Here is a 14,048-nt window from a genome sequence, read left to right on the forward strand (position 1 = left end):
CTTCATTGTTGTTTATTGTTTTCATGCAAAAACTGCACCTGCTACATTCAGGTCTCGCTAATGTTCTTTTAAAAAGTTTCCTTGATTCTTAAATCACTTTTCTGGGGGAATCTTACAAGGACTTCCTGGTCCTCTCTAGTTCAGGGTGAAATCTTTTATTTTTCTTCTTCCACTTCTGGGCAACATTTAGTTGTTCTTTGATCAGCGTTGACTCAGCCTGATCGTTGTCCTTTTCGCTCAGCATCTAGGGTCGCCACCCTATCCATGTGTGTTCCCTGATGGGCAGCTGGTCCCGCGGTGCCGTGCTGGAGCTGTACAGGGCGCTGCTCCGTGCAGGGCGTCACCTTCAGTACACCGACCGGAACTACTACCGCCGGGCCGTGGCCCGTGAGTTTCGGCGCTGCCAGGCCCTGACCGTACCCGAGGACAAGGAGGAAGCGCTGAAGAGGGGCCAGTTCTTTCTCAACAGCAGGCTGGGCGGGCTTATGTAGGGCGGGGCGGGGGAGGGGAAGGAAACACCCGGTGGTGGGCTCGAGAGGTCGTCAAGATCTGCAGGTCGTCAGGTACAGTCAACAAAGAATGCTTGTTTTAATTACCAAACCTGTTTTGTATTATAACCTCTTGACAATGGAGCAATAGCTTCTTCTTCTTCTGCCTTCTTTCTGTTGCTATGATCAGGTTTGTGTGTTTTCGGCAGCAGGATGGCGGGCGTGAACGGAGACCGCAAGGGGAAAAAAGATGACAATGGGATCGGCACCGCTATCGACTTCATGCTTTCCAACGCCAAACTTGTTCTGGGGGTGGGCGGGGCAGCCATGCTTGGCATCGCGACCCTTGCTGTCAAAAGAGTACGCCTGTCAATCCCAGTCTCTTTTTCTTCCTTGTTTTTTTGGTTACCTCCACATGTATGATTTAGGAGAAAACTTCCCTTCTAAAGGCGTGACCTGAGACTGTTGTTTGTGCAGATGTATGACCGGACCATAAGTGCCCCCACCAGCCCCACCAAGATGCAGCAGATGGGGAAGAGGAGCTGGGAAGAGCCCGCGTGGGTGGGCTCGTCTCCACGAGTTCTCAACCCCGACATGAAGTCCACGGTTAGCCGCTCCCTGCAGTCTCTGCCCACGACCTCTTGTTCTTTTGAACCAGGTGAGGCGGATATTCTTCTGTCACTTTGACGTCATTGTTCTATTATCAGATGTGCGTGTTTTTGTTTTTGTTTTTCCCTGTGTTGCGCAGTATTTGAGTTTATGAAAAAGACAATCAGCCAGGTGTCTTTTTTTCTCTGTCGACAGACAGCTTCCTCGGAGGATTGTTACTCTTTCTTTACAGTGGGTTTGGACCTTCTGTTTTCCCATAGCTGAGGATTTCTTGATGTTTTTAGGTTCTTGATAACAAGACCACCTATTGAATCACCTAAAGTAATTTATCGCTTTTAGATTTAGTGTTGTTTTTTTGCCACCTCTTGACAACCCAAATGTAGTGCTTTGCAAAATCCTTCATTTCCCTTTGAACTTTATTCCATGTTGTTGCCAAACAACAAACATTAAAGTATTTATTTTGCACTTTATGTGATTAGACCAACATAATGTAGAATGTAGTTGTGAAATTTTAAAGTGTGCGGATTCTCAGTTGGACTCTGTCTGGATCCCGGCAACTAACAATTATTTTACTAATCAATGAATGTATTGATTATTCTGACAATTACTTGGATGGCCAAAAAAATTCAGTTAACTACCTAATCCTTTCTAACATACAATTGGAAATACATTAAATATGCAAATAAAGTAATAATTCAATTCTTTTATTTTTTTATTTGAAAATGTATTTTAGTGTCTAAAATCCAATAACTGGATTTGTTTAGCGAACACTTAATCTTTCGTAGCAAAGGATGCATCTGCATCTTGTACAGTTTCGGCTTAATTACTGCTCTGATTCTGTTTTTCTTTCAGCATATTGCTTCTTTGTTTTTGCACTTGTACTCCATATTAGTTGGTTACCAAATTAGTTGATGATTATTTCATTCATGGATTAAGTTCATTATTATTCACTAATTGAAGTCTGGAGGCAGTTGGTTGCACTGTCAGAAAGTTCAGATTATTTGTTAAAAACTTTACATTTGTTTAAGGGATTTGATGACGTTTGCAAAGAACAGCATCCGTCCCTCAGCTTTGAAGTTTGTTTCCCCTCTTCTTCTCTCTGACTTCTGCCGCATTCTCAATAAAAGCCTCTCCGTCGTCTCCTCAGACTGCCTGCGCAGAGCCGTAGGTCGCTCCGCGGTGGGAGGAAGCGGCGCCACCCGGTCCAGCCTGATGCAGGCCCGCATGCGCCTCTCTCTGCAGGAACATCTGTGGGACTTCTACCAGACCAGGGTCAACATCCCCGCCGAGGAGCAGGCCGCGGCCAGGAGGGCGGCGCTGGACATCTGCGCCGAGCTCAGGGTCTTCCTTCACGCCAAGCTGCCTGACATGCCGCTCAGAGAGATGTACCTCAGCGGCAGTCTCTATGACGACCTGCAGGTGAGCGCCGTCGCTGCTCGGCCGGTTCCGGAAGCGCGGCCCGTACCACCGGCTAATTTGCGAGTGTGTTGAAACAAACACTTCCAGAAAGCGTATTTTATTTTATTTGTTTTTTGTTTGTCTTTGTAATTGTAAAAATTGTATAATTAAATGATTTAAAGAGAATAACAAGAAATAAAGACAAAAATGCTTTAACCATATTTTGCTAGACTGCTTCTGAAAAAAAAAATCAAGTGCTTATATGTGCCTTTGAGTAATAAATGTTTCTCACAAACATATAGGATATAGTCTTGTACAGTCTGATAATCCCCCTTGTTGATCTCTTAAAAGATGTGTTCATTATAAAAGTAGGTCTTTCTTTTTTTTTCATTTATTTGTCTGTGGTGACACCACCAGAAGACACGTTGACGGTTCAAGTAGCTTACAGTCCCATAATAAAAAAAAAACGAGTACATTTCTGCTGAAAAAAAAAAACTCAAGAAATTTGAGGTTATTAGAAATTTTCTAGAAAACCCCCCTGAAATATTCTGGGTTTCAAAAGTCGAAATGTTTTGAATTTCAAAGCTTAAGAGATTGATTTCAAAATTTCTGTTTCATTTTTGCACAAATTTTCAGGTTTTCAAAGTCAAATATTTCCCAGATTAATCTAAAAACTTCTGAGGTTTAAGAGAAAATTCTCTTTACTTGTAGATATGCCACCTTCTCTCAATGTTTCGTTTAAGAATAATCCAGAAGTATTTATTTCTTCATGCACAAACTAGCCAAAGATACGGTTCATGCAGTGGGAAACGGATACAAATTTTCCTCTCCAGTAATCTGGGATTTTGAATTGAGACGTTCCAATCCTGTAGGTGGTGACGGCCGACCACGCCCAGCTGATGGTGCCTCTTGTGTTGGAGAAGAACCTGTGGTCGTCCATCCCCGGGGAGGACACCATCATGAACATCCCGGGGTTCTGGCTCGTCCGCAGGGAGAACCTGGAGTATTTCCCTCGCAGCAGCAGCTACTGGGACCGCTGCATGGTCGGCGGCTACCTCTCCCCCAAATCGGTCCTGGAGGTCTTCGACAAGCTCGTCGCCGGCTCCATCAACTGGCCCGCCATCGGGAGCGTCCTGGACTACATCATCCGCCCCGTGGTTCCCTCAGAGACGCTCACCCTGGAGGTCCAGTATGAGACGGACCGCAGGCTGTACGTGGACTTCCTGCCTCTGCTGGTGATGGAGGACGGAACGTCGCTGATCGCCAAGCCACACCGGCTCGCCGCCGAGCGCCACGAGAACCTGTGGCGGCAGAGCTTCCGCGTGGCAGAGACGGCGCGCCTCCGGGCGCTGGACCAGGAGGACGGCGGCTGCCGGTACGCCTGCCTCAAGGCGGCGAAGGCGGCGTGCAAGCTCAACCCCGCCCTCCACCGCCTCAACTCCAGCCAGCTCACCAACGCCATCCTGCTGCTGAGCGAGAAGGAAGGCAACTGGACGCGGGAGGCGCTGGCCGACCGCTTCCTGCAGCTGCTGCGAGCGCTGGTGGGCCACCTAGAGGCCGGGAGGCTGCCGTGCGCCCTCAACCCCAAAGTTAACTTGTTCTGTGAGCTGACGGAACAGGAAGTGGACGAGCTGGGGTACACGCTCTACTGCGCTCTGTCAGATCCAGAGCAGCTGCTGAGAACTGCTGCGGAGCCGTAAAACAACTCAAACAAGCAACAAATTAGATGCCAACCTCAGTTTTGAAATTTTTTTTTATTTTTATTTTTTTATCTTTGGGGGTCTAAATATTCTTCAGTCGTGATGAAGCTCCAAAAGAAAAGAACCTGCATGGAAAACAAATCACCTCTTTTTGTTCTTGTTACCTCTAAAAAACATCAGTGAGTAACCATGACACTGTATTAGAGTCTCCTCAAAGCCATTGTATTAATGAAGTTTTGTGCTGTTGTGCTCCGTTAAGCTCAGACCGCCTCTGAGGTCTTTACCTTCCTGTGGTTTAGAAAGAGGAACGAACAAATTCAGCTTTATTTGGACTCCTTGCACCTCATTTTGCAGTTACTATGGCTAGTTACTATGGCCAATCTGTTTTTAATCTCGTTTCAAAGGACTGAATGTAATGTTAAGTGTTTGTACGGCAAGCCAATGTGTAATAAAATCCTGATCAGCCTCAACGACTTGGCGTTCTTAAAAATGAAACGATGTAAAAATCAAATTTCTGCATATTTAAATTTCATTAATACAGTGGCTGGTTCACATATTTCACACTGCAGTACCTTGCAAAAGTATTCACACCACTTGAATTTTAATTTCACATTTTGTCAGCTTACAACCATAAACTTTAAATCTGTTTAAGTCAAATTTGTTACAGACCCAAATGAAGTGGCTCATGATCTGAAAAGTGTGGCGTGCATTTATTTTCAGCCCCAATCTTCAAATAAAATCCAGTGCATGAGTAAAATAGACTCAGACGTGTTTATAATTTAATCTACTGAAAGCAGCATGAATTTATTTAAATTTTTTTTAGTGGCATCAAAACAAAGATGGCTGAACTCATTTATGCCAAACTGCTTCAACTTCTGGCTAAAACATTTATTCTCCCTCACGTGTTCACTTGTGACAAAATGTGGGAAAAAGGTTCAATTGTTGTGACTTTTGCGCGGCGCTGTGCAAAGACGACGTTTTGAACGTCTCGGTTCCAGCGCAATGGTAAAAGTTTCGTTGCGATCCAAACAGGAGGTGAAACAGGACGACCATATAAGGCAAGCAGGAAATGCCCGGAAGATAAAATAGGAAGCTGCTCTTTGTTTGTTGGAATAAAAAGAAATTGTATTCTCTAATTGCTTGGATGTGGACACAAATTATCAGAAAATACTTTAACCCCATCTGGTTCATTCAGATGTAGATCCTGCATTCCCCAGATGGAGCCTAAATCTATGTAGCAAATATAAGGAAACCCATAAAAAAACAACAACTACCAGACAGGCTGCAGAAGGTCCTCTAGTTTCAGCTTGAGCACTTTGTTCATTCTGATGCCTGTAGGTGTGTGTGTGTAAATGCAGATTAACGTAAAGGATTCAGGCAGTGTTGTGTTAAGCAGCCAGACATTAGATTGGATTACGGTGCAGGTCTCTGTCGCTAAGGCTAAAAGGACCAGGAGGGATCCATTATTAACCTGTAGTCTGTAAACTCCTTCTGCCCGTCTGATCTTTGTGTTGATCAATAGCTTCCAGGTGCTAATCTTAGGTCAGGATCAGGACCTTAGCACAGGCCTGCAGGTACAGCGTCTCGCTACAGTACTCGTGCTTCTTGAACTCTACGGTTTGTTGATTTAACGCTGCAGGTTCTGAAGTGGAACCAAACAAATATGGCTGTTTGGTTCCACTTGAATTTGGAACCAAACAAATATGGCTGTTTGGTTCCACTTGAATTTGGAACCAAACAAATATGGCTGTTTGGTTCCACTTGAATTTGGAACCAAACAACCAAGTTCTGGCAAAACAAATTTGCCAGAATGAAATTCTGGCAAATTTTCCCTTTCCAAAACTTTCAAAATGTTTCCATTTTCAGTATTTGAGCACAGACATTTGAACTTGGTTGGCATTTGTTTTTTTGTTTTTTTCTACGTTTTTGCGTCGTGACAAACAGAGACGGACCTTTTGAATTATCACAGTCATGAGTCACAGCTTGTGATCTTTTATATCTTTAATTGGTGAGAATAATAAAAAAAAGTTAGTGTCAGAACTATCTCTAGCATCTTAATTGGACCAACTTGTGACACCTTTGTCTCACAAGTTTTAAGAAGGTCCAAAAGTTCAAAAAGTTGAGTTGAATTATTTCCAGCGTGTTCTGTTTTTATGTTGCAAACGAAAGCTAAAAGTCAATTTTAACCCCATTTTCTCAGAAAAGTTTCTGTTTTTTACTGGATTAGTAAACTTACCTTTCAATACCCAATTATGCTTTATGCCATACCTCTAAAGTCTGCATTGGAACCCTGATACCCAAACTGGAGAAAAGTTACATATTTGTTTTCTACCGTAGTAGGAAAATGTTTATGCAGCTTAAGCTCACTCAGAACGGACAGAGAGCATCTGGGTAACATTCAGACTTGCCACAGATAATCTTATTTCGGTCTGGACTTTGACTAGGCCATTGATGCTCATGAACATCCTTTGAGCTACAGCATTCCACTGTCGCTCTGGCAGCTGGAAGGTGAACCTCCAACCTGATCTCAGGGCAGTGCAGCTTCTAACTGGTTCTCTTCCAGAATTGACCTCCTCTGTCCCCACAGCATGCTGCTGCCACTGATAAGAGATGGGGTTGACGTGCAGTGCACCATCAGTTCTGCTTCACTCATAGGAAAATGTTGGGAGTATTAATACTTTAGCAAGGCAGCTTTCCTTTTGCTTTTTAGCCAAAGATTGTGTTCACTTGCTCAGAAATCGGTGATTAGCTCTCGGGGAAATCCAGAATATAAAGGTTTATTCCAAATTTAAAGTGTGGACGAGTAGGAACGGCTGCCAGACTCAAGTAGAGAGTTAGTCACATCTAGAGTCGTTTTGTTTTCACTCTTAGCCTTAGGATATAGTTGAAACATCTCCTCATCCCCACACATGTAATCTTGTTCATATTGTGTACATTGATCGATTTATTTAATCATGACAAAAGAAACCAAGTGAATATTTTTGTATTTATTAAACATTTGTAACCGAAAAAAAAATAGAGCTGAATATTTATTTTCACTGATGCAGGACATAGAAAGCTACATATCTGTGCATCATTAAGTGCTTTGGTCAGAGTGTAGAGTTTTCTGTGCATATGATGAGTCTTCCTTTGCATATTCATTTATGCTGTATATTACTACTGTGCTAAAGTGAGGCGTCGCCGCGCCACGTCCGAAAATAAAACCCAAACCTGGTCGCTTGTTCTGAGTGGAGGGTGGAGCCATATGCTGTGATGCATGCAACCCCGAAACCCATGAGCTCTATTTAAACATTGGAGAACTTTGTGTACTTCAATAAATGTTGAGATGATCGTCGACTGTCTCTGCGTTTTTGTAAGGACATGATTTGAAGTCGGTGTAATGAAAGCAATCAATATTTTTTATTCGGCTTTGAAAAGCTCACATTGGATAGAATTTTAATTCAGCTACAATACAAAAAAAAAAGAAAAAGAAAAAAGGTTTTAAGCAGAGGAAATGAAATCCGCATAATAGACCAGAACAACGCAAAGTTAAATTTGAATATTATAACGCAGCTCCACATAAGTGCAACAAATAAGTATCCAAACGGAGGCGTCGATGCGCGTCAACATGCTGAATTTTCTCGCTATTAAATTTGAATCTTGGGAAAATGGTGAACCGTAGCATTTCTTCCTTGTGCTTTTTAATTTGCGCTGATCAGCTGATTACGTTTCTTGAAAGTCTAATTAGAGGTTGAAAGGAACTTTGATCCGTCTCCTCACTTGGCGGGTGCAAACCCGACTCGGTCCTCATTCCTGTCAAACACGGTGTAGTACTTCCCAATGAATACGTCTCCCAGGATCCAGAGCGGCCCGGCCGGCGGCGGGATGTCCATGCCCATGAACCCAGACAGACAGATGGACACTCCCATCTGAGACTCCTGCAACACAGGGGAAGGAGAAAAACAGACAAGATTATTGTACACTGTTGACCATGAGGTTGGAATAATTAAACTGTATCTGACGTCACACACAGTTTGTATGAGCTTTTTCACAGATTGTGTTCACTTTTTGAGATGGGAAACCATTGAATAAATAGTAAACAATGCTCTTTGAATTTAATTTTTTATGCAAGTTTCTTCTCTGGTAAAATAGTTTGAATGAATAACAGATTGTTCAGGCTTTGAGTGCAACGTGCAATAAACATGCCGAGTAAAGCTCCTCCTTGCAGAACGAATAGGATCACTTTTGACTTTATCATTCATTATTTCTAATAATCAGTCCAGTTTAAATTGAAGTGCAATTATTGTGATTCTCTGTATTTTTAAATACATTAATCTAATTCCTTTCTAGACAGTATGCAATTACAGCTCACCAAATAAGGTAATCTACCCTTAATGGTTGGAATTGTTGTTATATTTGTTTATTTTGCAATAGACAAGCAGTGAATAAGGGTTTTTGTCGATCTGATGCCCCTTTGAAATGTGATTTTTGAAAAGTACTCAAAAGTACATTTTGCATTTTGGTATCCGCTCCTTTATTGTAATAATCAGTCCAAGTTTGAGTGGTTCATTCATTGTTTCTCCTGAAGATGAATGTTTGAAAATACTACTTTTGTGTTTTCACAAACAAATTAAAGGCGTCTAAAGAATCTTATTCAATGTAAAACTCAATCAGGCAAAGAGAAAGTTGACCAAACTTGCCTCTAATTTAGTGCGATTTCAGCATAGTTAGCAGCTAATAGCCAAACGTAGCACTCACACCTTATGCAACGTTTTTTTCTACTGTGTAAACAAACCTGCCAGATAAACACCTTGAGGCTCCTCCAGCATTTTTTCCACTAAGTTGATTCAAACTAGAAGACAGAAACTTCTTCCTTTGTCTTACTTTAAATAGTCTCAAATTCAGCGTGTGTCACTTTCAAATTCAAGATTTGCAAAAATGGCAATTCAGTTAGATAGCAGCTAGAAAGAGCTTTGAAAGTCAGACTGATGTACTCATTTGCAAGATCACTGCTAGGAAAAACGAGGTGAAGTCAATCATGTGGAATTCCTTCAGGAACAAGTGAATAAAATAAATACCTTCATGACATAATCCTCCCCAGTTAAGTTGAAGACCTTCCCTCCGATGTTGAATGAAACGACGGGGAGCGTTGGGATCTTCTTACAGTCAATCATGTACTGGAGAGGAAAAACGAGACCGCTGAAGTTGACGCAACGAGTGTCGCAAGACTTTTTAAGATGCGCGACTTTTACCTCTCCCATCAGCAGAGGCAGAGCGCCGATAGCTTTGTTCAGCGCTCTGACTTCTGCAGCTGGACCCACGATTAGAGACGTTCCTGTGTCGACAATTGCCTGGCAACTGTCTTTGCAGAGTGTCAGCTGGTTGCCCACGTCAACTCTGGAAGGTTGGGAGAACCACAGATTAAAAGCTATTCGTGTAAATTACTGTTAAAAAAAACAACCCACCAATAAATGTCACTTTCATACAGTCAAACAGATTAGAACACCAACGTGTTGAAACTTCCTCTAATTTATTCCAGTTCCTCAAAGCAGCAGAGCCTCACCTGTTCATGCCGATCTGCCAGTAGGCCTTTCTCGTCACGTTGACGTAGTGTAGGTCTCCGGTGTAGTACTGCGGGTCGGTCCCACCCAGCATCAGCTCTCCTCCCACTGCTGCTTTCGGGTCCCTGAAGAGTTCAAATCCGTTTCGACAGAGGCATTTTCTCAATGCAAACGGTTTTTCAACAGATTACCCAACAAACCAAAACCTCGCAGTGGTTTCTTCCTCATCGCAGTGACAGTAAATCCCCAAAAACATCGTTTGTAAAACGTATTTGTCTTAAACCCACCTGCTGATGTAGACGGAGAAAATGTTCTGTGGCAGCAGCTTGGCCGCCATGGCTGTGTCAAAGACCGGGGTGACTTTAGCCACCGATATGGAGGGATACGCCATGCCCAAGACGCCATCGAACCGCGCAACGGCAAAGGTGATGCCAGGCTGCTTCACCGCTTCTCCAAACTGCTGACCGGGCACGGATAAACCCGCAACCTGCAAGCGACGGGATTAAGTTCAAAATGGCACAGACTGATCATTGAATGTAGCGTTAAAGGTCAAGTGATTTGTTTTCTAAACTCACCGAGACGGTGTCCTCACTGATGAAGCCAGACAAGCTGCCTCTGCCGTACCGGATGGCAAACTCTGTTCCGTTCTTCACGTACGTGCTCGACTTTTGGGAGTTGTAGCGACGATGAACCCCTGGGCGGAAAAGTAAAGAAAAAAAAAAAGAAAAAAAGATGGCTTATTATAATGCAACTTACAAAAAGTCATGGCTACCACTAAAACCAGAAACTGGTTGTGTTGCAAAAGGCTTCAGTTTCAAATGGAGTAAGAAATCCTCAGTCCGCTTTGAATTTAAACTCTCTCAATAAAGTGAGAGAATTAAAAGGTCGCAGTTGGAAGGCGAACTCACAGCAGGCCAGGTCGAAGAAAGCGCAGTGGATAGACGGGACCCAGAGGTTGGAGGAGCCGGTGTCAAACAGGACAGAGAAGTTCTGCGCAGGTGTGCCGATGCTGATGACGCCATAGTACTGGGCCTAAAAAAAATAAACAAGTAAATAAAATAAAAAGGCTTTTTCACATTTTGTCACATTACAGATCGCAAAATTCATTTTGTTCCAACTTGAATCCCAGGATTTGTTTCAAAGTCTTGTAAAAATGTAAAATCTGCGTGAATTTTTATTTGGTTCCCCCTTTACTCTGATATCCCCAAAACAGGGTCATTTCATTATCCGAGCTTTTAACTTCCGTTTTTGTTTCAGATCTTTTGTGTTTTGCCCCATTGTGTGATTTGGCTGAATCAGATGTTATTGGTCTTAATGTCGAGTGTGTTGCATCATCTATTTTAATTCTTATTTTGAATATTCGAATCAAACACGCGCATGCAAACTAGCTAGCATGGCTAAATCAGGCAGAGTCATGCTTATGAACAATGCACTGTGCATTTTAAATAAATAAATCCAAAACAATCTTTAGAAATCACAAAGGTAAACAAACAGTAATTTCTTTGAAGGCCTAAGAGGAGATATTTCTCCTTTCCTGATCTAAATGAATGCTTCACTGCCAGGCCACTGCAAAACCTGATCATACAGTACAGACCAAAAGTTTGGACACACCTTCTCATTGAGTTCAATGAGAAGGTGTGTCCAAACTTTTGGTCTGTACTGTATGTTGAGAATTTGAAGCAGCTGTATTGGCTCCAGAGGCAGCTTTTGCTACAGGCAGTTACCCAGGGCGCCATTAGAAATGGGGAGGGGATCCGGGTGAGTTTGCTGTCAGTGCAAGACATTCTGTGACATCCTGACTTCCTTTCACCTGTTGTGCCAGCGGCATAATTAAGCAAGAACCGCCACTGGCTGGGAAACGGCTAAACCATGCAGAAGCTGGCTCTTGAGAAATCACGTTGGGACACCCCTGTCCACTAGGAGTTTTACAGTCAAATATTTGCTTAGATAAATACATTTCTTGCCAAAGAGCGATCTTTTTTTTTTTTTTTTTCCAGAAAATGTGGCAAACACAGAAGGTATTCATGTAAAACAGTAGCCAAATGATAGCCTGAGTCAATATTAGCGCTGTAAAAAATGTGATGAAACATGACGTTTAACTTGGCCGCCATTTAAATCTGAACCGAGGCGCTCTGCAGGTGCACATACATCCATGAAGTTGGTCAGCCTCTCCACAGGCAGCTTGGGGGACGGAGAGCTGTCCGGAGATCCGACACTCTTGGCCAGAGCCCGAAGTTCCTCCACAGTCCTCCCATTGTCGCTCATGAGGCGGCGGAGACTTCTGGTTTTATACAGAGGAACTCTGTAACGACATGTTTATTAGATTAAGACGCGGCGACGCATGAGCATCACGGGGGTAAAAAACACGCATCCGTGTCCATTGCTCCTCCTCGTAAGCAAACTTTAAAAATACAGCTAGCTACCGTTTTCATTTTTTAAAAGAAACTAATTCCTTAACACCGCTGGCTGTGGAGGAATTGAGCCCGCGTGCGTCAAATACCGCACAACAACTTAAATGACGCACGCGCATTCCTCAACCAAACAAGTTGTTGGCTAACCAAGTGAGAAACATTATTTACCTTACGACGGCGGCGCATTGAGTTACGAGCAGCGCCAAGACAACACAAAGCATCCCGACTCGTCTCATGTATGTGCTTCTTACGAGAGAATAAACCCACTTCCCACTTCAGAAACAAACGAGTCCGCGGTCACAGCCCACTTTTTAAACTGACGCACCAAGCTAAAAGGTCCTTCGGAAATGTCCGGACTCTCTCGGGTATTCCCGTTATGCAGCTCTGTCATTGGATGGAAAAATAACCAACAATGGGCTCTGATTGGCTGAAGAACGTAAGTATTTAAATAAACGTGTCACTAGTTGTTAGGTGAATACAACAAGAACTAGAAAGTGTACATTTCCTGCGAAAATGCAAGTGTGAATGCTGAATGCTTTTGTTGAACATTGAAATCAACGTTTGAAATCAACTGCTGAAGACTTGCAAAAATGCAAGAAATAGGCAGAGGCACCAGAACAAGTTATAATCCTGCAAAGTGCCTAAATGGGATTATTATAACAGAAAAACTATTGAAGAGGAGTAAAAGCTTTTGAATAAAGGAAAAATTCCACGTAAACACTATTAGAAATTGCTGGAGAAGAGTGGTTCCCAACCTAAACCATAGGGCCACCGTAGTTTATAAGGTAAAATTATATAAAAGGCTAAAAGCAGCTAAAATACTAATGATTGCATCTTGGCTTCCACTTGCATGTAGAGTTAGAGTTATATATTCTATGCAATGTAAAAAAAAAAACAAAGACAAAAAAACTCATGTTAAACCTAAAATTTGAAAAAGAAAGAAACGTTCCCCTATTCCTTCTGATAAAAACAGTGGGTGAATGAAATCCAAACCTTTTATGGTTCCTAAGATATCAACATTTGTTTGGAGGTATCGTTCAGCACGGTGACTACAAAAAGTTCAGTTGTTGAGGGTACTCCAAATTCAGAGCATAAATAAGTCCAAAGAGCAAGCACATATTGGTCAGTTTGCTTTTTCTGCGAGCTAAAAATGATGAGTGGAGTTTGAAGTTTAGAGACACATCTCACTTTCATTGCCCGTACTGTTTTTCAACCATTGACAGAAGGGACAGGTTTGTTAATCATTTGGTTAACCACACAATGACTTTCCATAAGGTGTCAGCTGTGCATCAGACCAGGTACCTGTCCAACCAGCAGCTACCAACATCCAGGCAATAGAAGCACCTGTCCGCTCAGAAGACATGGTTATATGTGAAATGTGCAATCTGCACCTGAGAAAAACAAATCTTCGTATTCATTTGAAAAGAAAACGCCAGGAAAACGTGGAGCTGATTTCACAAAATCATCATTTAAAGAGTCAGTGTATGTGTCAGGTCTAAACACCTATTAAAGACAAATTAAACAAACACAGGAAAGACAAGAGAGATAGATTCTTTGTACTCGCGAGGAGAACAGACACAGACGTGCTTTCAGTTACAATCTCCTACCGCTCTGAAAACACATATGCCTGCTCCTCTTTTTATTGCATTTAGGATCCCTCTCACATTGGACGCTGCAACTCTCAAAGGACAGGGGGAAACAAATCATCACATAGTTGCAGCGCTAATGACAATCACTATCTAGACACATGTTATCTACACACTAGAATATTGTTGTTTCAGGCATGGGGTTGAGCAGGGCACGTTGTATGTCTTCAAGGCGACGGCTTTATAGCTATCTAACAAACAAAGGAGAGCGGAGCTTCTTGCAGGGCAATAAACTCTGCTGGGAGTGATTGTCACT

At 42.6% G+C, this 14,048-nt stretch overlaps 3 protein-coding genes across 3 annotated transcripts; 2 read left to right on the top strand and 1 right to left on the bottom strand.

The window, feature by feature from the left end:
- Positions 1 to 278: 278 nt before the first annotated feature.
- LOC122822232 (MIEF1 upstream open reading frame protein-like) lies at positions 279 to 491 on the top strand. Its single transcript, XM_044100729.1, has one exon. The coding sequence runs from the start codon at positions 279 to 281 to the stop codon at positions 489 to 491; it is 213 nt and encodes a 70-aa protein (XP_043956664.1).
- Positions 487 to 7,201, top strand: mief1 (mitochondrial elongation factor 1). The gene is made up of 5 exons (XM_044100727.1): positions 487 to 563; positions 679 to 848; positions 966 to 1,146; positions 2,245 to 2,516; positions 3,368 to 7,201. Exons 2-5 carry the CDS (start codon positions 702 to 704, stop codon positions 4,193 to 4,195), a joined length of 1,428 nt encoding a protein of 475 aa, XP_043956662.1. The 5' UTR covers positions 487 to 563; positions 679 to 701; the 3' UTR covers positions 4,196 to 7,201.
- napsa (napsin A aspartic peptidase) lies at positions 7,168 to 12,504 on the bottom strand. The gene is made up of 9 exons (XM_044100728.1): positions 12,315 to 12,504; positions 11,884 to 12,037; positions 10,644 to 10,767; positions 10,311 to 10,429; positions 10,023 to 10,222; positions 9,738 to 9,860; positions 9,427 to 9,571; positions 9,253 to 9,351; positions 7,168 to 8,112 (listed from the first exon to the last, which is right to left on the bottom strand). The coding sequence occupies exons 1-9, from the start codon at positions 12,380 to 12,382 to the stop codon at positions 7,951 to 7,953; spliced, it is 1,194 nt and encodes a 397-aa protein (XP_043956663.1). The 5' UTR covers positions 12,383 to 12,504; the 3' UTR covers positions 7,168 to 7,950.
- Positions 12,505 to 14,048: the final 1,544 nt, after the last annotated feature.

The sequence above is a fragment of the Gambusia affinis genome, linkage group LG19, assembly GCF_019740435.1.
Source record: "Gambusia affinis linkage group LG19, SWU_Gaff_1.0, whole genome shotgun sequence".
NCBI classification, from domain to species: Eukaryota; Metazoa; Chordata; class Actinopteri; order Cyprinodontiformes; family Poeciliidae; genus Gambusia; species Gambusia affinis.